At 41.6% G+C, this 23,798-nt stretch overlaps 1 protein-coding gene across 1 annotated transcript; it reads right to left on the bottom strand.

The window, feature by feature from the left end:
* Positions 1-9,892: 9,892 nt before the first annotated feature.
* LOC107770007 (uncharacterized) lies at positions 9,893-10,570 on the bottom strand. Its single transcript, XM_016589262.2, has 2 exons — positions 10,171-10,570; positions 9,893-10,083 (listed from the first exon to the last, which is right to left on the bottom strand). The coding sequence occupies exons 1-2, from the start codon at positions 10,568-10,570 to the stop codon at positions 9,893-9,895; spliced, it is 591 nt and encodes a 196-aa protein (XP_016444748.2).
* Between the last annotated feature and the right edge of the window lie 13,228 nt (positions 10,571-23,798).

Genomic DNA, 23,798 nt, shown 5'->3' with positions numbered 1-23,798 from the left:
GCCATATCGTATGGCACTAGCGGAGTTGAAGGAGTTAAAGGAGCAGCTTCTGGAACTCCTTAATAAGGGGTTCATTCGGCCTAGTGTGTCACCTTGGGGTGCGCCAGTTCTATTTGTGAAGAAGAAGGATGTCACTATGAGGATGTGCATTGATTATAGGCAATTGAACAAAGTAACAGTTAAGAACAATTACCATTTGCCTCACATTGATAATTTATTCGACTAACTTCAGATATCGAGAGTGTTCTCTAAGATTGATCTCCGTTCGGGTTATCACCAGTTGAAGATCAGGGACTCGGATATTCTTAAGGCAACTTTCAGGACCCGATATAGTCATTATGAGTTCTTGGTGATGTCTTTTGGTCTGACCAATGCCCCAGTAGCGTTCATGCATTTGATGAATAGCGTGTTCCAGCCTTATCTCGACTCATTTGTCATAGTCTTCGTTGATGATATTCTGGTGTATTTGCGTAGTCAGGAGGAGAAAGTGGAGCATTTGAGAGTTGTATTGTAGAGATTGAGGCAGGAGAAGCTTTATGCAAAATTCTCCAAGTGTGAGTTTTGGCTTAGTTCAGTGGCTTTCTTGGGGCACATGATGTCTAACGAGGGTATTCAGGTTGATCCAAAGAAGATAGAGGCGGTTCAGAGTTGGCCCAGACCATCCTCAGCCACAGAGATTCGTAACTTTCCTGATTTGGCAGGCTATTATCACTGGTTTGTTCAAGGATTCTCATCTATCGCATCACCCTTAACCAATTTGATTCAGAAGGGTGCTTCATTTATATGGTCGGATGAGTGTGAGGAGAGCTTTCAGAAGCTCAAGACAGCCTTGACCACGACTCCAGTGTTAGTTTTTCCATCAGCTTCAGGTTCATATACTATGCATTGTGATGCTTCGAGAGTTGGTATTGGTTGTGTATTGATGCAAGATGGTAGAGTTATTACTTATGCTTCTCGTCAGTTGAAGCCCCATGAGAAGAACTACCCCATTCATGATTAAGAGTTGGTTGCCATAGTTCATGCATTGAAGATTTGGAGGCATTACTTGTATGGTGTGTCTTGTGAGGTGTTTACTGATCATCGTAGTCTCCAGCACTTGTTCAAGAAGAAGGATCTTAATTTGAGGCAGCGGAGATGGTTGGAGTTGCTAAAGGATTATGATATCACTATATTGTACCATTCTAGAAAGGCCAATGTTGTGGCCGATTCTTTGAGCCGAAAGACGGTGAGTATGTGGAGTTTGGCATATATTCCAGTTGGGGAGAGACCTCTTGTAGTTAATGTTCAGGACTTGGCGAACCGGTTCGTGAGGTTGTATATTTCGGAGCACAATAGGGTATTGGCTTATGTGGTTTCTTGGTCTTCCTTATATGATCGCATCAGAGAGCGCCAGTATGATGATCCACATTTGAGGCAGCACTATTGGTGGAGGATAATGAAGAAGGACATTGTGGGTTTGGTAGCTCTCAATTGTCAGCAGGTGACATATGAGCATCAGAGATTGGGTGGTTTGCTTGAACGGATAGATATTCCAGAGTGGAAGTGGGAGAGGATCACTATGGACTTTGTAGTGGGACTTCCACAGACTTTGAAGAAGTTTTATGCTATTTGGGTGATTGTTGATCGGCTGACCAAGTCCGCGCACTTCATTCCTATGTGTACTACCTAATCTTTAGCGCGGTTGTAAGAGATCTATATCCGAGAGATTGTTCGTTTGCATGGTGTCCCAGTTTCCATCATTTCCGATAAGGGCACTCAGTTTACTTCGTAGTTTTGGAGGTTTGTGCAGTGAGAGTTGGGTACTCATGCTGAGTTGAACAAAACTTTTCACCCTCAGACGGACGGGCAGTCCGAGCACACTATTAAGATATTGGAGGACAACTTGCGTACTTGTGTCATTGATTTCGTAGGGTTATGGGATCAGTTTCTACCGCTTGCAGAGTTTGCTTATAACAACAGCTACCAGTCGAGTATTCAGATGGCTCCATATGAGGCTTTGTATGTGAGGCGGTATAGATCTCCAGTTGCTTGGTTTGAGACGGGTGAGGCTAGGCTATTGGGGACAGACTTGGTGTAGGATGCTTTAGAAATCGTGAAGGTCATTCAGGAAAGGCTTCGTACAGTGCAGTCGAGACAAAAGTGTTATGCTGGCGGGAAGGTTCGGGATGTGTCCTACATGGTTGGCGAGAATGTTCTGTTGAAGGTTTTGCCCATGAAGGGTGTTATGAGATTTGGGAAGAAAGGTGAGTTGAGTCCTCGGTTCATTGGGCCTTTTGAGGTGCTTTAGAGGATTGGGGAGGTGGCTTATGAGCTTGCTTTGCCACCCAGCTTGTCTAGTGTGCATCCGGTATTTCATGTTTCTATGGTCCCGAAGTATATTACGAATGCGTCTCATGTTCTGGATTTCAACACGGTTCAGTTGGATGGTGATTTGACTTATGATGTGGAGCCAGCAGCTATTTTGGAGCGTCAGGTTTGAAAGTTGAGATCAAAGGATACAGCTTTAGTAAAAGTGCAATGGAGAGGTCGGCCCGTGGAGGAGGCTACCTGGGAGACCGAGCGGGAGATGTGAAGCAGATATCCTCACCTATTTGAGTCTTCAGGTATGTTTCTTGACTCGTTCGAGGACGAACATTTGTTAAAATTGTGGAGGATGTGATGACCTGGCTAGTCGTCTCATGAGTTAACGCTCTGTTTCCCCCATTTCTACTTCTTATTGCTTTGACTATCGGTTCTATATGTGATCAGGTTGGTTGGCTTGGGTTCGGAAATGATTTTGTAAGGTTTGAGACACTTAGTCTCTTTTGAGGAAGTGTAAGTCGGAAAAGTCAACCTGATGTTGACTTATGTGTTAGAGGGCTCGGATGTAAGTTCTGATGGTTCGAATGGCTTTGGGAGGTTATTTGGGGCTTAAGAGCATGATCGGAATGGGTTTTGGAGGTCCGAAGTAAATTTAGGCTTGAATTGGCGAAGTTGGTATTTTTGCGATTTCTGGTTGATAGGTGCGATTTTGATATAGGGGTCAGAATGGAATTTCGAGAGTTACAGTAGTTCCATTGGGTCATTTGAGATGTGTGTGCAAAATTACATGTCATTCAGACGTGGTTTGGTTGGGTTTTTGATCAAAAGCAAAATTCAGAAGATTTTGGAAACTTAGGCTTGAATCCGAGGTGTTTTGGTTGATTCTATGTTGGTTGAGGTTTTGTGAAGATTGGTATAAGTTTGAATAAGGTTTTGGGATATGTTTGTGCTTTTGGTTTAGGTCCCGGTGGCCTCGGGTTGATTTCGGATGGTTGACGGAGAGTTTGGAATTTTTGGTGAAGCTGCAGATTTTCTTCTTCTGGTGTTTCCGCACCTGCGGATTGGGGACCGCAGGTGTGATGCCGCAGATGCAAGGGAGAAGGCCACAAAAGCAGAAAGGGCTTGGAAAGGCCGTGACCGCAGAAGCGGTTGGCAAACCGCACCTGCGATGGCGTAGGTGCAGCTTGTGCATCACAGATGCGGAAAGTGGGGCTTAAGTGAAAGCCGCAGAAGCGGTTCGTTGACCGCAAATGCGGTACCGCAGAAGAGGGTATTGGGCCGCAGATGCAAAATACCTGGGCCAGAACATATAAATTCATTCCTTTGCGATTTTTAAGCTATTCCACCATTTCTATGTCGGCTTTGGAGCTTTTTGGACGATTATAAAGAAGGATTTCAAGAGAACTTCATTAAGGTAAGGATTTTGGACCTAAAACTGGTTCCTATGGTATTATTTCATGGATTAGAGCCAGGATTAATGGAATTTAAGGGTTAAAATTGGGAAAACTAGGGCTTGTTATTGGAGACCTAGACTTGATGATTTGAGGGACCATTTGTGGTCGGATTTTGGTACTTTTGATATGTATGAACTCATGGGGAGATAAGGAATCTATTGATGTGAATTTTATCGAATTTAGAGGCGTGGGCCCAGGGGTCGGGTTTTTCTAATTTTGAGATTTAAGTTGTATATTGATTATTTTTGCTTGGGCTTCGTTCTTTTAGCATAATTTGATGTCGTGATTATGATTTTGGATAGATTTGACATGAGTGGAGGCTGATTCAAGGGTCAAAGGTGTTGCGGGCTAGAGATTTGACAGTATTGAGGTGAGTAATGATTATAAATGATGTCCTGAGGGTATGAAACCTCGGATTTGCACATCGTTGTGCTATTTTGAGGTGATGCACACGCTAGATGACGAGCATGGGGTCGTAAACTGTTGGGGAGTGTGACTTAGTCCATCCTAAATAACTATTTTACCGCGTATTTGACTGAAAACTATTTACTATCATCATGTTTTTGGCTGAATGCCATATTTGGGAATCGTGCCAACTATTTGAATCATTAGTGGATTTTTATTGATATTTCCTCACAGTTTTGACTTTATACTTGAACTCAGTCATGCTGTATTCTACTATTTTTCATAAATCAGCAATGTTTACTCTGCTTTAACACTTAAATGATCTTTTAAATGATATTTTGAGCTGAGAATATGCCCGAGTGGCTTCTGAGGATTTTGACTGAGCAAGGACGACGGTCTATGTTGTGAGGAAACACTAATTATGATTATGAGGCCGAGAGCCTGAGATATCTACGCCACGAGGTGGCTTGCTGTTATGAGGCCGAGGGCCTAGTGATGATGCCAGAAGATGGCTTGAGATTGCACTTGGGCCGTAAGGGCCCCCTCCAGGAGTCTATACACTCCTAGTGAGCGCGGGTACCCATTGTGATGTGAGAGATAGCCCGAGAGGCTGGTATTGTTGACATTGTGCCCGAGGGGCAATCCTTTATGTGCCTATCTGTCTTACTTGTCTATCATTTACCTGCTTAATTGTTAAAAAGGCATTTCATGAAGTTTGAACTAAATTACAATGACTTTACACATTATCACTGCTTCGCTCTTTTTTTAATGGCTTTTACTGCTTCCGTATAGCCTATAATGTGCCTTACGTGATTTCTCGCTTTCAGTCCTTATTTATGATTACTACTCACTGAGTTGGAGTACTCACTTTACTCCTTGTACCCCGTGTGCATATTCAGGCATTGCTGATCCTGCCAGTGAGGGTTGAGAGCACCCGACAGATTTCGGAGTTCACGAGGTAGCTGCTTGGCATCGCAGTCCCGTGCTTCTCCCCCTTTATCTCATTTCTTTTCCCTTATTAGTGACTTTGTAATAGTTTTGTAGACTTCTCAGACTTGTACTAGAATTGATAGATACTCATGACTTGTGACACCCCGGTATCAGGTTGTGTTGGGTTGTATTCCGCAAAGTGTTTAGTATTGTCACTGCTTACTTTTAGGTTTTTATGATGTTTAGGACTAAATGCTTATCTCTTAATTTCTTAAAACTGAAATGGGAAAGTGTTGGCTAGCCTTGTCTTCATGATAGGCGCCATGGTTTCCTTGATCCTCCCTAGTTTAGTGGAGAGTCTGCTGAGGATGCACATGGTTTCCTTGATCTTTGTCATCGATTCTTTTCGACTATTGGTGTAGTGGATTCGAATGGGGTCGATTTACTATGTTCCAGTTAAGGGGATATCATATAGATGGTGGCAATTTTATGAGTCAAGTAGACAAGCTAGCACAACACCACTCACATGGTCTTAGTTCTCACATCACTTTTTGGTAAAATTTATTCCACATACTCGCCAAGATGAGATGCATAGTGAGTTTGACCATCTATGCCACAGGGGGCATGACCCTGACTCGATAAGAGATGAGTATCACAATGTTGGCATGACATGTTGTGTTATTGGTCCCTACTAAGAGGGAGAGTGTTAAGAGGTTCACATAGGGCCTCAACTTTGGTATCCGTTATGGTATGGTCCGTGAGGTTGAGACTGATATTATTTTTCATCAGGTTGTGTAGATTGTTAGGCTCTTAGAGCATGTGTGTAGGTAGGAGGAAGAGGAGTTGGATGTCAAGAGGCCCCAGGGTTTAGCTAGTTTTAGTAACTCCTCATCTGGAAGGCAGGGGCATCACTGTGGAGGTCGTTCTTTCAGGCATGTTCAGTCAACCCATCAAGTTAATCGTGGTTATTTAGTCGGACATGTTTCATACAGTACTCGATTATAAGTGCATTACCGACACAAAGTTCATACCTTGCTCAATTTGTTTGGGTTCCTCAGTTGTGTATTCAGATTCTCAGGCATTCATAGAGTCAGCAAACTCACAAAATGATGTGTTGTTTTATGTGTGGAGACTTAAGTAATATAAAAAGGGACTGCCCCAATCTTTTGAGTTGGGTACAACTCCAGGAACCCATATCATGGTTCTAGCGCGAGCAGTTACACCCACACAACTAGCCTAGGGTAGAGCTCGATCCATCTTAGTGGGGTAGGGGTGTTGATTTGTGGTGATTGTAAACTTGTCCTTTGTTATTGATCCCTTCATACTCTTTCCGACTATGGTGAATTATGACATGAATTTTGACAGGTGGAAAAGTAGGTCAAGCATTTTTAGATAAATAGTTTTGAAAAATTATTTATATTTACGGTAAACGTTGTCGTTTAGAGTATGACATGTTTAGAAACCCCATATCTTCTTCATTCGAGTGTTATCCGGATGACTCTGCCTCGCTAATGATGCCTTTATAACTGTGCCTGATGAGCACAAAACACACACTTAAATATGCTCGTTAGTCAAATATAGTAAATATAATATTATATCCATAAGGATTGAAGTTAAATAGTTATTATCGTAGTTTGTAGCTAGATTTCTATCCAAGATGATGAACAACCGAGATTTATGTGATTTAAAACTAAAATTAACTAAGATTCTAAACTATTGGCTGATGACAATCGACGCAAGTTATAAGTAAGGAATGACGTCAATAGGAGAATATAGGATTGATAGGACAGGTGCAAGACAAATGTTTGGGACCTAACTCTAGATAATTCACTTCTAATGTTAAGTGACTCTCTTGAATTCCGTCAATTATTTGTTCACACATTCAGCAAAAACTCTCTATCGATTAAGTTTCAACCTCACAATATGAATTAAATTAAGCTCGATAAAAATATGCAAGATTTCGTAATGAGTTGGTTTTTTGGAAAAACCTCTTTCCATTATTCTCCTAACTAGGTTAATCAACAATTCAACTAGTCTCTTTCGATTACTAAGAAGAATTAATGAATTTACTCAGCAAACGATAAGACAAAATTATCACAAGTTATACCTCTCTTGATTACATGAACTATTGATTATAGATGAAACAATTTAAAACAACCAAAACAATTCAATAAATAAACTAGAGTTATAATGCACAAACAAATGTCAATACACCAAATCCATAAAACCCTAAAGAGAACTACTCCATAGACATGGAGTAATTCATCACAATGAAGTTTAAAGTAAAGAAAAACATAAAACAATCCAAACATGTGTCTTGAGTTGGAATTGAATGATAGATTCCTTGTGCTCTTGTTTCTCAAACTTCTCCTTAGCCTCCTTAGGTATTAGATGCGTCAGAATACCCAAAATACCATTTTTCCATGTATATATGCCAAGTAGGGTCGGGCCCAAGCGAAAACACATTTTTCTACGCTAAATAGGACACTTTCCGGAGTTAGACGTGCGCGGCCGCGCACCTGGGAGTGTGCTCGCGCATATGGCCGTGCACTTTCACACCACATTCTGCCTCCAATGCTTGCCTAGTGCACGGCTAATGCACGCTCGCGCACCTGGGTGGCTTCTTGCTCGATTCTCCATTTTGTTCTTTAAGAGCACTATCGTCCGTTGATCCCCGAACACTATCCCATCTTAATTTCTTATGATTTTACTCAGACTTCAATGCTCCTTAATATCTTGATTTCATTCCATAACATATACATAGCTCAAAATCATGCCTACAAGGCATAAAACACACAATTAGTGCAAAACACTAGTGATTAAAGTTTCACCTCAATTAAAGTGCAGTAAATTAGAATGCAATAAGAAACTAAACACAAGATTATAGCCAACCATCAACACCCCACACTTAAACCATTACTCGTCCTCGAGCAATCAAACTACACTTCATATTGACACGACCTTATCAAACAACTCTCATAACTCATCACACAAAGAATATTTAAAATAGGTTAAGCACAATAGTGTAACTTCTTCACCTCAAGAATTGACTCACAAGTACCACGCATTAATCATAACTTACTCACTTACTCTAACATAGAGGTCAACGCCATTACCTTTTCTTCATGAATCATGTGCCCTCACACAACAATAGAGAGTAGTTACACACATAATAAAATTTAAGAACAATCAGCAAACTCAAAATAGAAAGAAGTCGCTCACTCTATGAAACAACATTCATATGCCACAAAATATGCATTATAGGCTTTCCTGTAGTGTCCTACTCTACTAATTCGTGTGCATTCAGTCAAGGATCAAGTAGGACTTTTAACTAGTTGTAATGAAGGTTGCGGGATGTGTTGGATACATTTAGCTATAAGAGTGACTACATCTCCCTAAACACTTTTACTACATACACTTTTACATTTAAAACCCCAAACTTAAGTCAAACCATAACTCCACCTTCGCATCAACATACATCAACTCCTAATTATTTAAGAACAATTACATCAAGAGTCACCATTATCAAAGAATATTTTTAACACCAATACAACTGTTCTATTCTTTCTTTTTCAATTCAAGTTGCTCTTACTTTTTTAAAAAAGTGCACCTTTCTTGTTATTTCATTAGTTCCAATCAAAATCCAAACAAAACACCCCACACTTCAGCTTTTACAAAGTTCATAACAATTTCAAGAACTGACGAGAGGTAACAAGGTTCAAATAGATGGTCAATTCAAACAAATGGGAAAGGCTTGTAATGTGGTTGCCAAAGAAACAGGATGATGGGATCAAAGGAGTTAACTAAGATACATAATATTTAGGTGGATAAAATCATATAACTGGCTGAACAAATAAATGCTTATATCACTTCCAAGACAAAATAAAGCTATTATTTCGCTTTGCAAACACACGGGGCAAGTAATAGACATCAAATGCAATGCACAGAATAACACAAAGACCTCACACACACATGACACATAACTCACTCAGGATCAGACTATCAAGATATTCTAGTCAAAGCAGTTAAACAAAGTTAAGATCATACAATTTAATGTATTTATACAAGAGTAAAAAACTGAGCCTAGGCGTCACAACTAAAGCACTCACTATTATTAAGGGGTAACAAAGTCAAGAGATATTGCTTCAATTCACATCATAAGCACAAGGTTTCCTAATCCTAAAAATAAAGTAAAAAACTAATTACACCCGGTTCAAACAAAACCCTTGGAAAAGAATAGTGGCACAAAGAAAAACCATGGGGGAATTCATACACTAGCCAACAAAAGAAAATCTTTGTCTTTTTCCTTCGGTTTACATCTCTCAAGAAACACGTCGATATGATATCCATCATTGTGAGACATAAAAAATTTTAATTTTTTTTTTCAATATTTTCTAACTACTAAGAAGGGGAGCCTTGGCATAACTGGTAAAGTTACTTCCATGTGACCAGGAGGTCATGGGTTAAAGTCATGGAAATAAACCCTTGCATAAATATAGTGTAAGTTTGTCTACAATAGACCGGTGTGGTTTGGCCCTTCCCCGGACCCCGCGCATAGCGGGAGCTTAGTATACCGGATTGCCCGTTTTTTTTATAACAACTAAAAAACAAAAACTAACGCATAGACATACAACTTGCATTTATCCCCCACCCCACACTTTAAGTTGTTACATGTCCCCATGCCATACAATTATAAAATGTAAGGTAGAGGAAACTTTCCTGAATCTGTAGTCGGGTTCCATTCTCCTTGCCTGAACTAGTGCACACATCCGTGCAGAAAGCTTCGACTCTGCCTTCATAGGTTACACCGCATACTTATCTTTCTCATTCACTGGAGAATTCTCTTTTGAACTCTTCACCTTCCATTCAACACTTGCAGCTGGTTTCTCCTTTCTCACCCACGTTTCTACATTCATCTCGAAAGTCACATTCTCCTCATCCACTCTAAGCATGAGTTTTCTATCATATATGTCTAATATCCCTCTACCCGTTGCTAAGAATGGTATTCCTAAAATGAGGGGTGCCTACTTATTATCCTCCATCCGCACTACTATGAAATCAACAGGAAATACAAACTTACCTACCCGCACCAAAACATCTTCCACTACCCCCTCGGGTATTATAGACGTTTGGTCTGCTAGTTGTAAAGATACGGGTGCCGACCTTATCTCTTCAATCTCATTTTCTAGCTTCCTGTAAATATATAAAGGCAATATATTAATTGAGGCAACAGAACCACATAAAGATTTATCAAAGTTAAGATTGCCTAAAGAGTAGGGTATAGTAAAACTCCCTGGATCGCTACACCTTTGTGGAAATTTGTTTTGCAAGATTTCACTACAATGCTCTGTGAGCTTCACTACCGATGTCTCTTCCATCTTCCTCTGCTTGATAAGGATCTCCTTTAATAACAATGCATAAGCTAGCATTTGTGAGAGGACTTCAGTGAAAGGCAGGTTTACATTAACCTGTCTCAGCATCACTTGAAATCTCTCAAATTGCTTGTCTATCTTTTCTCTATATAGATTTTAGGGAAAAGGTAGAGCAAGCATATGCTCGCTCACATCATGTTCATCCCTTCTTGATGTTTTTTCCTTCTTATTTTTCTCTACTGCATTTTTTCCTTTCTTCTTCTTATCAATCTCAATTTTCAGCTCCTCCCCACTTTCTTTTTTAGGTATCACCCCTTTTTGGACTTGAGCGGGTTATTTCTATAGTTGCCCGCTTCTCAATGTCACAAAGTTTACCGTTTCTATAAGATTCTTCTAAGTATCAGCCGGGAGAGTTCCTACATTTCTCTCAGACAATAGCAATTTGTCACACTTGCATCTCCATATTCCGCAAACCTGTGCCAAGTTCCTTGATAGCTCCACCATGAAAATTGTTTACCTTGAAAATGGTAATACCAATTAGATTTGATTCAGTGGTTCTAAAAATATGTTATTTATTTTTATGCTAGTTCTTAGGCAGTAGATGCTAAGTGTGAGACTAGAGAATAAGATAAGAGCTTGAAAATAGAACGCTACACAAGCCGAGTTGTTGAGGATCGAGGCCTCGAGCTGGCCTATACTGGGACTTGTCCTTGGGGTTAAGCTAATGAGCTCGACTGGAGCTGATTGATGAAGAACTAACAGTTTTAGGAGATTTAATGAAGGCTCTTTATGTCCAATGTTGAGTAATAAATGAAGAACACATAATGAAACACAATAAATGTAAGCAATAAATCAAAGAAAAGACAATAGAGAGTGTTTAAGTTAGAGAGCAGAGAATGTTCTTATTGTTGTATTGAATATCATGTGTGCAATAAATAGCAAGGATACCCTTTATATAGGAGGGAGAATCCCAACATATTACATATATATATTTATTACAACGATATGCGGCTGGTACAACCATTTAATTCCATGGTACAGGCTTGTACTATTATTATGGACTTGATCAACTCTAACCATTTCCTTGGGAATCTCCCACTCATTCATCATAGCCGCCAATTTGCTCTACCCCAAGATCGAGTATAGGGAACACTCGGGGTCGGGGCTCGAATTGTACCACGGGCCTTATAAAGACGGTCTATGGGATGTCACAATGATCATAAAATCGGGTTCTCCAATTTTAGTTGTATACAGATAGTCCCTGCGTTTCTTAGAATAGAATGATAAGAAACTTCCTTGAATTCCTGCTTCTTTGATATTCCCATTATGACATCACTTTATCAAAGCATTCAATGCCATGACTCAAAGGCTGTGCAGCGGTTGCTATCAACACGATTATCGAGAAGCCCTACAAACCATCATTGGTTCAACCTTTTCGCTCCTCAAACATCGCCTAAACGGCTGCTATAAATACTTCAATTTTTTTTGCCATTCACATTTATACAACATCAAGTTTTTATGGCTAAGTTCACAGCTTTCTGCATCCATCTTCTTCCTGTGCTTACTTCTTCATCATCTTTCTTAGAAACCCTTTTTATAATTATGGCTAGAACCTCTACAATGGTACCTCAGGCTGAGGGTGCCACTTACTCATCACGCCCGTCCAAGGGCAAACCAAAAATACCTCCGACTATTGAGCAACGTACCCCCAACCACTTCGATATAGTTTCTGATTTTTCCATCGAAAATACCACTAATCTCGGTATATCAGTGTGGTAACCGATACACAGAGAGTGAAGAAAGACTACTCATGGGGGTGGTAGTTCAAGTAGAGATCCCCAAGCCTGCGGAAAGCATAGTAGACTACAAAGTTGGCTTCCTCAGCATATATACCTATCCATTAACTCTAGGTCCCGTAGATCTTTCTTCCCTGAAGATAGATTCGGTGATTCATGATTTTTGCCGAGAGTACCGAGTGACACTCAATCAAATCTATCCTTCTTTTTGGAGGATCGTTTACATGCTCCGATATTTTTCGAATCAGGTTGAGCGAACGACCTTCACCCTCGATCACCTGGTCAGGTTGTACAACCCTCGTTTCTACCGAGGTTTGATTAAGCTTCATCCTCAATCTGAAAAGACGTTCTTTTTGAGCATTTATGATGACAAGGATTGGGTATGGATGAGCCGGTTTGTTATAGCGAGGACATTGGACATTATCCCGGCTAATAGGATGTCATTCTCGGAGGAATGGAATATGCAGCGTAAGTGTTCCTACTTCGAGTTCGTTTTATTACCCCTTCTTTCCCATTCTGAAATGATCTTCTTTTGACTATGCATCCACCATTTGGTACCGCGCCATGGTTTAGAAACTTTTGGGGTGGATTAGAAAGATAGACTCTACCTTCCCTTACAGTGGCATTCTTGGCATGATTTGGCCAAGACTCGGTGGCAGGCTAAGAACCATGGTAAGTACTTCTTACTATCGTTGCCAAATTTCTTATGTGTATTTTTCGTGGTGATAAGTTTGATATGTCATGCTTATTTAGGCCTCGAGGATGGTGTATCGATAAGATCGTCTCCCGTTGGTGAAGAAGAAACCTCAAAACCCGACAAGGGTAAGAAGAGGAAGAAGGAAGCTTCGACCGAGTCTTCAATTAAGATCGACGCCACGGTCTCGGCTTTGGCTGCAGTGGCAAGTCTCTACACTGAAGGTGAAGGTGATGATGATGATGATTAACCTTTGGAACAAAGGGCAAGACGGGATGCAGATGTTCCACAGGCTACTAGGCACGAGGTTGACGAGCTGGTAATGGTCGATGTGCACCTAACCCGTGCTGAGGAGACCCTTGAGAAGGGTTCGGGTGCAGTCCCTGATCTTCAAGTCAGATATGGCACAGTATGTGCTGATGAAACCTTGATTGTCAATTCCACAAGGTCTAAACCCGAAGCTTCTCGAGGTCGAGAAGAGATCCTGACAGAATTTGATGCCCTGGGTGGCTTTAAATTGGGCCTTTCATTTTCACCGGGGGAAATTAGGGATGCCTAGGATACGGGTACAACTAGTGTGGGGGCCTCTCATGGAGAGGAAGATATGCTCGGGAACTACTTCGTTAGAATTGACATGGACACAGACCTCGACTTCCCCATCCCTCTCGAGGAGGTTGAGAAGCTTCAACAGTAGTAGTATTCTCGACATACCATTTGCGCTTCAAGTTTTTACCTTGCCTTCTCAACTTTTCTGCTTTTGTTGTAGGTCAATAAGTTGTATGACCATGCCTTATCTAAGATCCTAGACAAGCTTTCATGCCGTGAGAAGGAACTTGAGAAGCTCACCTCGGAGCTAAATAAGTCGGAGTCTTCTTCCGCCTGAAAGGAGGAGGAGTTGGGTGAGCTTTGGGTAAGCCTGGAGGGGGTGCACCAAGAAAGGAGCAGCTTTATCGAGCAGGTAACATGGTATTCGTGTGCTCATTCGTTTATTCTCATAACTTGATATGCATGATCTTATTTTGCCTTCGCTGAGTGGGCAAAAGGATGCCCTGGTGGGGTAATTTCGGTAAGAGGTCGCGGCCAAGGATGCGGAGTTCCTCGAGCTGAAGAGGTATAATGGGGTCGTGACCTCAGAAAAGGACCTTCTATAGGGTGAGTTGACCTCGACCCGGGAACTTCTTTGAAATGCTCAGAAGTAGGTTGTTGCACTATCTATAGCTAAGGCTGAGGCTGTTGAATATGTGTCCTTATACAATAAAGATTTTGCTACTGCAAACGCTCGAGACTGGGAGATATCTAAGAAGGCCGAGCAGAAGTTGGCTAGAGCCATTGCTTATGGTCGTCTACAAGCTTAGAGGCAGGCCCTCGAAGAAGCAAATACCGAAGGTATTGATCACCCTAGTGAGATCAAGAAATCTAGAATCTTGGAGGAGAGATAAACGCCTTCAACTACTTCAGATGAGGACTTCGGAAGTGAATCAAATGGTAGTGAGGGTGAGGAATAGTCTCATGTCGTCCTTTCTGCTTCTTCTTTTCTGCCTTTTCTGTATGGGCTCCTCTAGGGAGTTTTGTAAAGACATATTCTGTAAATGAGTTTTTGAGAATACAAAGATATCCTTTTATTCTAAGTCTTCAAATTTATTTTTCAGTGCTTATATAACGCTAGTCTGTTGAGTCTTAATGTCGGCTCTTTTAAAGCCCACACTCGGAGTAACTGAGATCCTTGAGATCGAGCACTATCTCGAGGCTAGATTGTTAACTGTTTCGGGGCCTATTTTGTAGTGGCAGAGATCCTCGAGATCGTGCACCATCTCGAGGCTAGACCAATGTTGATAGCCCCTTAGAGCTTATAGATATAACAACAGAGATCCTCGAGATCGGGAACCATCTCAACACTAGATTGGTACGAGAATCTTGACCCCTCGAACGACATACGACGATGTCATTTGTAGGGCATGATTGCAAAGTGACCGGGGTGGTCCCACCGATACACTTCCCCAAAAGTGGCACTAACATGGTCAGGAATAATTGGCCTTCAGAATAGGCTAACAGTCGCCACTTGCTCTATATATGAGCTTACTTTCCTCTTATTTGAGGACTTTACTATCCTAGTAGAGCTTTTCCTCCTTTCATTAGTGCTTCCATTTATTTAGTTCAAGGCATTCATTTAAGTTTTCATCCCCTTCTTCTTGTTTCATAGTAGTTATGTCTGCTATGCACAAATTTGTCCACCAAGAGGAGGAGAGTTCCGCCTCTGCTTCCCGCTCGGTCAGTGGTACACTGCCGGTGTCCGGTGACCTAACCTCAATGTGCTTTGTCTCGAGGAGGGACTTTTTGTAAGAGAGACCGCCCAATGTTCAGGGCCATTGGGAACACGCATTGAGTTTTATCTCATCAATAGGAGAGGAACACCTCGAGGCGGTTCGGAGAGACTGCAGATGGGGAGAAAAGGTGGTATTGCAGGCACCTTCCATGAAAGAGAACATCATGACTCATGTAGAGGGATTTTTTAACGCATACACATACCCCTTTACGTTGGGTCCTCTTGACAGAGTTGTGCTCGAGTTTTGTAGAAAATATTGGATTACCCTGGCGCAGGTTCACCTATCATTTTGGAGGATAGTGTTGATGATAAGGTACTTTGCGGATAAAACCGGGCTCGAGTTTACCCTTGGTCACCTCGTTAGATTGTACCAACCCTTACATTATCGAGGCCTGATTGCTCTACGATGTAGATCCACCCGCCCCTTTATTGTTAGTATTGATAAAGGCGGGGACCGAGGGTGGATGATTGTTTTGTCCGAGTGCGGACCATTGACATTATACCCGCAAAGTTCCTGCCATTTCCCGAGAAATGGTTTTTCACACGTAAGTGGTACACTTGTGCTTTTATAATCTTGTTCATGGTGGAGGCAGACCCCATAAAGATGTTTTCCTTTCTTTCTCTGCAGTGATCCCATGGTTTCTGTATAAGGTCCCTGACCTGGCGGATTAGACTCGGAAACTAGCAGCTTGCTCAACCTACAATGAGCGTAAGTGGCGAGATCAGTCCAAAGGTAGATGGGAGGCCAAACACCATGGTATGTGATGAGCGGCCTATTTTTTTGAAAGGTACTTTCTTTTATGTGTATTAACTCTGTCACCGCAGCTATTGGAGAATTTTCTGAGATGAGACCATGCCCCTTTGGAGAGGAGGAAGGATAGTCAGCTTCGGGGCCGAGGAATGATAACAAATAGAAGGAATCTTCGAATGAAGAAGATGCTCATAGCGAGGCAAGACCTACTCGGAGGCTCAAAGAAGATGTATTGGCTGAGCTTGCAGTACCTGAGGCTTATAGCCTCAGAATAGTGGCTCCTCCTTTTCCGCCGTCTTCTCTTCCCGTCAAATGTATTTCGAGGGATACATGTTTTTTGTCGTCGTTTTCTTTTCCCATCGAAGGTACTTCGAGGGATACATGCATTTTGCCATAATCTTCTTTTCCCGTCGAAGGTACTTTGAGGGATACAAGTGTATTGTAGTCTTCTTCTTTTCCCGTCAAAGGTACTTCGAAGGATATTCGAGGCTAGGGGCCGCCTAAATCAAGCAGGGTCTCAAGCAACCATGTCCCCACCGAGATTGGTTCAACTAAGACCGGTGAGACGAGGCTAGTAGATGCATGCTCAACTTTTAAGGGGCTTAGCGGTTTTGTTCTGCGGTGAGCTTCGGTTGACTTTGTTGGTTTTTTGACTTTACATTTTCGTTTTCTCATTGAGCTCCCTTTTCATAGGCCTTTGACAAGATTAAGTCCGAGCTACTCCACTGTCAAACCGGGTATAGGAATGCCTTGGATGGGGAAATATCCCACAGGCTTCTTTGTGATAAAAGGTAAAGGATTGAGGCACCTTCGGTATAAGGCGAATCGAACCCTGAACTACGAAAGCCACCTCGAGAAATAGGTAACCTTTACTCCGAGGTAACGTATGCTTCTTCTTATATCCTTAAAGATTAATATTTTGATACTTCAAATGCAGAGCAGGACAGAGGATCTGGAACGCCCTTGGGTCGAGTTTGACCAGGCCAAATATGAGTGCAACGAGCTAAGGGCTCAGATAGATGCCCGTATTGCGGCTAAGAAGAATGCTTTGGCCAAGGTTTCTGCCCTCGAGTCCAACTTTATGGAGATGAAAGTCGAGGTCGTAGACGCCCGGGCTGAAGGTGAAGAGATTTGGGCTAAGGCTGACAGGAAATTTTCCAATTATTTAAAAGATGCTGCCAATGCTCAGGCTGAGGTGAGAGGGCCTTCCAATCGGGAGAGTAGAAGCAATGAGTATGCTCGATGGGAAACCCTCGAGGAAATCCATACAAGGGGCTTCGATTTATCAGAAGAGATTGAGCAGGCCATGCAGGATGAATATAAAGCCAAGTTCCTTGTATCTAATGCCGAAGATAATGAGGGAGAGGCCGACGGGGCCGCAATCCCCGAGGAGAAAGAAGAATAGGCTATTCTTTTCTGATTATTTGTCTAGGGATCTCAGAGGGCATTGCAAATATAGCCTTGCATTATTTCACACATACATGTATAAAGAAACCTTATAGTTTCATTTTTCATGCATTTCCCTTTGCTTGTGTATGTCTTTATTAGTCTTGTATTTCAACATTTGTCAATGATTAGTCCGATGAATTGGCCTTCAAGTAAAAAACCCTTACGTTTACAAATCGACCCTAGATCTTGTTATGCTGGCCCGTAGGCTTTTGCGCATTTGGTTGGTACAACCTTTAATCAAAGCTGGCAACAATGGCTCTTACGCATTGGGTCGGTGCAACCTTTTAATTTAAGCTAGCAATAGTGGCTCTAACGCATCGGGTAGGTACGACCTTTTAATTTAAGCTAGCGACAATGGATCTTATACGTTGGGTCAGTACGGCCCTTTAATTTAAGATGGCGATAATGGTTCTTATGCGTCGGGTCAGTACGACCTCTAGTATAGGCTTTATTTTTCCCTCATTGAATTTTTTGTGTTCGTCTGACTCTTTGACGGTTCGGTATGAACCTCGATTGTGAGCTATTATGTGACAATAGATGAGCACCTTGGGAGGTTTCGCTCAATGGATGAAATGTTTCGAAGCCTTTTTATTGTTTGGAGATGATATGATCGAAGCTTTTTTGCTTACGCCGGGGGTAGCCTAGTTAACCGGTTCTTTTCGAAGTATTTAGAAGTAATTAAAGGCCTGTGATTTTATAGCGACGGTCGAGCATCCTCGAATCGTATTAGTTTGGCTGGTACAACCTTATGACTGTAGCCATTGTATTTGGCCATAGAATTTTAGTCCCCGAGTGAAGTAGCTTCGGTGTTTATATCGAGGGTATGCCTTTTTAGGGGTCTTACAAGTTCGAACATATAGCCTTAACTTGAAGATCGGTATTATGACTTTTGTAAGGTCTTATAAATTTGAACATGCCTTGCTCAATGTCTTACAGATAAGTTACTTGGTACAAGTATAATTCATGCCTTGCTTGAGGTCTTACAGATTTGGGCACGCCCATAGGTCTTATAGTGTTGATGATGCCTCATGGAGGTCTTATGGGTTCGAGGTTGCCCGCACAAGGTCTTATTGCCTCGTATTTTTGATAGCTCGATGGGGCGACAGTCCCCGAGACATCGAGAGTTCTTGGCTTTGGAGCAGTTTTTTATGTTGCTCATTGAGGGCTTATGAGCTCGAAGTTTTTCGGCCTGGAGGTCTTATGTCTTTGAATGGCTTTGGGGCTGTTTCTGGTAAAAATAGAAAACTTCTTTGAAATGCAGAGTGTTTTAATGGTAAAAATAAAAAAAATATTCCTTGATTACTCGGTATAAGTATACATAGTCTTGCTATTGAGGGTTCGATTGTTCTATGCGAACATAGTTCTTTCGACCGTTTGGGTTGATACATCATTTTTCTATTGAGACACTCTTTGGCTTGTCTTGATTTCTCCATGGAGATGGTGTCCCGGGGGGGATGCCCCCCAGTATTTGAGGTTGATTGAAGAGAAGCCCGAATACTTGTTGAGTTCTCCTCAGGTAGCATATAGATGTTGCCTCATTAAAAACCTTATCGGTAAAACCCTTCTTGAGATAAAATCTGATCGAAGTAAAAGAGTGCAACGCATGCTTTAAAACCTATGATTTTCAAGATGGAAGGTGCATCGATATTTCTAACTGGATGCCTGCACACAGGTTAGTGTACGACAAAAATAAAAAGGGAGGTGGTTATACCTTCGTTGTGATGGCGTTTTGAGTCTCGTTCTGCTTCGACCGTTCTCTTCGGGGACACAGTATGGTCCTTAGCTTATTTACTCGGGTATTGATACTTCGTTGTTTTTTTGCCTTTTTGCTCCTTCGATGCCCAAGTTGTTGATGCCGGTGTCACATCATGCACTGCGAACATCTCTCTTGCAGCATGTTGCTCCCTGTATACCATTTTTATTCCGTCCTTTGTTGGAAACTTCATCATTTGATGAAGGGTTGATGGTACTACTCTCATGTAGTGTATCCATGGCCTTCCGAGCAAGGCATCCTATCTCATGTCTCTTTCGATGACATGAAACTTGGCATTTTGGGTTGTTCCGGCCACGTTGACCGGGAGGGTAATTTCCTCTTTAGTTTTCTCGCTCACCATGTTGAATTCGTTGAGGACTCGAGAGGCACGCACGATCTGGTCGAGCAGTTCGAGCTGCTCCACAACCCACGACCTAATAATATTGGCCGAGCTACCTGGATCCACAAGTACACGTTTAATTTGAAATGTATTCACAAGAAAAGAAATTAACTATGCATCGTTATAAGGCCAAGGTAGGTTCTCGATGTCCTCGTCGTTGAATGTGAGAGCGTCCTCGGGTATGTAACCTCGAGTTCTCTTTTCCCTGGTGATAGATATTTTAGTTCTTTTGATCGTGGGTTCATGTGGGATGTCGACTCAACTATTAATCATGCGGATGACATGTTGTGGTTCTTCTGTTTCATTTTTCCTGTTTTCCTCTCTTTCGGAAATTGATTTTTGGCTCAGTCGCTGAGGAACTCTCGGAGGTGCCCTTTGCTAAGTAGTCGAGCTACTTTTTCTCTAAGTTGTTTGCAATTTTTGTTCCTGTGACCATGTGTGATGTGGAATTCGCACACTAGGTTAGGGTTCCTCTGCGACGGATCTCAATGTACGAGCCTTGGCCACCTAGTGTCTTTGATTTTACCTAAGGCTGAAACGGTATCTGAAACATCGATGTTGAAATTGTACTCAAATAACCAGGGTGATTTAACCAGCCCTCTGTATCCGTCGAATCCGGCTAAGTTTACGAGTCCCCAAGGATTCTGACCTCGATCTATCCTTCGGTCAGTTCGGGTCATGTTACGCCTTGGGGCGTTTCTTCGATCTCCAGTGTATGGTTGCTAACTTTCCTAGTTTGGCTTTGACTCCTTTGCCAGGAGCCTGCTAGGATATACCGAGCGCAAGGGGGCTCTCAGTTTTTCATCCTCGACCCTAATCTTTGATTGATCGGTTATGGGCATCCGACCAAGTCACGGCGGGATATTAAACCAAGTTCTGCTTTAGTTACTTTGAAGCTACCGAGCTTTGTTCGTTCAAACCTTGGGCGAAGGCATGCACTACCAGTCATCGAAGACTGGTGGTAATTCCATTTTCTCCATTTGGAAGCGAGATACAAATTCCTGCAACATCTCATTTTCTCTTTGTTCGATTTTGAAGACGTCAGACTTCCTTGTAGGAACCTTGATGGCACAGGCATGTGCCATTATAAAAGAATCTGCCAGCATGGAAAACGAGTCTATCAAGTTTGGGGATAGGATGTGATACCACATCATGGCCCCTTTTGAAAGTGTTTCTCCGAATTTCTTCAATAGTACGGATTCGATCTCGTCATCCTTCAGGTAACTTCCCTTTACGGCACAAGTGTAAGTAGTCATGTGCTCGTTGGGATCCGAGGTTCCGTTGTACTTTGGGAGATTGTGCATTTTGAATATATTTGGGATGGGCTTCGGAGCTACACTTGACGGGAATGGCTTTTGTACAAATTTCTTTGAATCAACGCCATTCAGGATCGGGGGTACGCCCGGGTTCTCTCCGACCCTTGATTTGTAGGTCTCCAACATTTTGTCATTAGCTTCTATGATCTTTTCGCCAGATTCAATCCTCTTAGTGAGTTCCTCGAGCATCCCCATAATAGCGGGGCCGACTACTAACTCGTTGTTTCTTGACCTTTCCTGTACTTGTTCGGCTCGAGGAACCGTCTCTGGTGCTACTGTGCTTGGAGTTTTTTGGTGGCTTTGCATTTGAGCAATCGCCAGCTGTTGTGCCTGTAACATCTCAAAAACAACGTGAAGGCTAACCTCTTGTTCCCGTCATGCTGGAATTCTTGAGTTTCTTGTTGGTTTTCTTGGCATATACTCCTGTCAGTGTGGGAGCTTACATCAACGTGTTGGGCGTTGCATGAGACCACATCCAGGGAATTGGTTCTGGTGTATCCTTAGGGTTTTGTGGTGGCATACCAATATCTGGAACAGCTACACTATTCTTTTCAAGGTCCTTAGAACCATTGTTTTCATGTGTGTTCACTGAATTAAACTTTTTAACCTGAAATCAAAGATTCTTAGGCAAGCAACATATAAAGAATAACTTGCGTTATTTAGGAAACCAACACGAAAACAATCAATATTAGTTTTAGCCCCACGGTGGGCGCCAAATTATTTACCTTGAAAATGGTAATAACAATTAGATTTGATTATTTGGTTCTAAAAATACATGATTTAAATTTATGCTAGTTGTTAGGCAGTAGATGCTAAGTGTAGGACTAGAGAATAAGAGAAGAGCTTGAAAATAGAACACTACGCAAACCGAGCAGTCAAGGATCGGGGCCTCGAGCTGGCCTATACTTGGCCTTGGGGTTAAGCTAATGAGCTTGACTGGAGCTGATTGATAAAGAACTAAAAGTTTTGAGAGCATTAATGAAGGCTCTTTTTGACCAATGATGAGTAATAAATGAAGAACAAATAATGAAACACAATAAATGTAAGAAATTAATAAAAGGAAAGACAATAGAGGGTGTTTAAGTTAGAGAGGAGAATGTTCTTATTGTTGTATTGAATATCACATGTGAAAAAATAGCAAGGGTCCCAACATAGTACATATACATTTATTATAAAGATATGCAACTGGTACAACCATTTAATGCCATGGTATGGGCTTGTACTATTCTTATGGAGTTGGTCAGAACTAACCACTCGCCTTGGGAATCTCCCATTCGTTCATCATAGCCGCCTATTTGCTCTACCCTGAGGTCGAGCATAGGGAACACTTTGGGTCGGGGCTCGAATTGTGCCTCGGGACTTCTGAAGACGGGTTATGGGATGACACCATGATCATAAAATGAGCCTCTCCTCCATGATTATTAAAATCAGCCTCTCCGATTTTAGCCGTATACAAGCATCTAGCCTCTCATCCGTCTTGACAATAAAGAACCTCATCAGATCTTCTAACCCAAGCTGAGTGGATTGTTGAGTTTGAAACTGCGGCCTTGGCTGATTCACAAAACCAGGAGCCCCTTGTCCCCGAAATCTGGGGTTATTTTATTGCCATGCATTTGAAGTACCCCCAGGTGAACTCTACAAAAAGCAGGGTGCTTCTGACCTACTGAATTGAAAATATAACCCCCAACAACATTTAGTTCTTCCATTTTATGTCTTCGCTGCATGAGGCTCATTATTTATTGAAGCTAAGGTTAGCTTCCTTATTTCTTTGGTCATTGCATCAAACTGTACATGCATATATGTGTTAGAATCAACCTGGTGAATACCAATTGATCTTTTTCTTTCTGCAATCTCAGAGGGCCAGTGATTTGCATCTTTAGATAACTCATCTAAAATTGTGACTATCTCCTCTAGAGTCTTTTTCATCAACAAACCTCCTGTTGCATTCCTCAATCTTGTTTATTGTGAATAAAGTGAAGGAAGTAACCAAATAATCAATTAATGCTTGATTGGGGATAGGAAATTGGGGAATTATACCATAAACAACTCTAATTGAATCACAAAATAAGGCAAGAAGTATGTTTATTAGTCATTCAGAGTTAGAGCATGTCAATTAGGCAATTAATCACATGAATAAGGCAATCATAGATAATTAAACACCATTCAAAGGCCAGTTAAATCATAAATAAACAAGAGATGTAAATTAAGAACCTCAGGATTAAAGGAAACAAACAGAAATCAGGAAAATACTTCAGTAAACAAAAGAAAACCTAGATAAAATAACAGACGAGAGGTTGAAATCAAACAATGAATAGTCAGTCCATTGAACTAGAAACATAATCATGCGAGAAAGATTAAATAAAACATGAGGATCTCAGAAAACCCTTTGTGAAAACAGAAGAAGTAGAAAACCCTAATTTGAAAACACTTAGAGTTGATTGACAGTATAGAGGTCAAAGAACCCTTAAGGAAAATAGCCACGGAATCCTAAAAGCAGTTCAAACATACAGGGATTCAAACAACAAAAGTTTGAGAATCAAAAACCTAAATGTATACGGTAAAATTGGAGTGTCCAATTTTTCGTCGTTGGAATGCCTCGTAAGCACATTTCACAAGTTCGAGACTATGGTCGAGGTTCACCCCCGAGGACTATCGGCGCTCGACTTCGGAGCAGTGCAGACTAACATCTATAATGAAAAAGTGGGGACTTCACAAGGTGCAAACTAGAATTGATAAAGTCTAGTGAGCTAAGTTCAGACCCGAATTACGGCATCAACTCGCTGTCCCATCTCCATATCGTTGTAATAAATGTATTTGTACTATGTTGGGGTTCCCCCTCATATATAAATGGGAT

The sequence above is a fragment of the Nicotiana tabacum genome, chromosome 6, assembly GCF_000715075.1.
Source record: "Nicotiana tabacum cultivar K326 chromosome 6, ASM71507v2, whole genome shotgun sequence".
Lineage (NCBI taxonomy): Eukaryota > Viridiplantae > Streptophyta > Magnoliopsida > Solanales > Solanaceae > Nicotiana > Nicotiana tabacum.
Note: the sequence above shows the minus strand (reverse complement) of the source record. Positions and strands in the feature narration are given on the sequence as shown.

Coding starts and splice junctions, on each gene's coding strand:
- LOC107770007 (XM_016589262.2), bottom strand. CDS start 10,570: ATGCTGAGACAGGTTAATGTAAACCTGCCTTTCACTGAAGTCCTCTCA. Junction 10,084..10,170: donor AGATGTTTTGGTGCGGGTAG/GTAAGTTTGTAT, acceptor TACCATTCTTAG/CAACGGGTAGAGGGATATTA.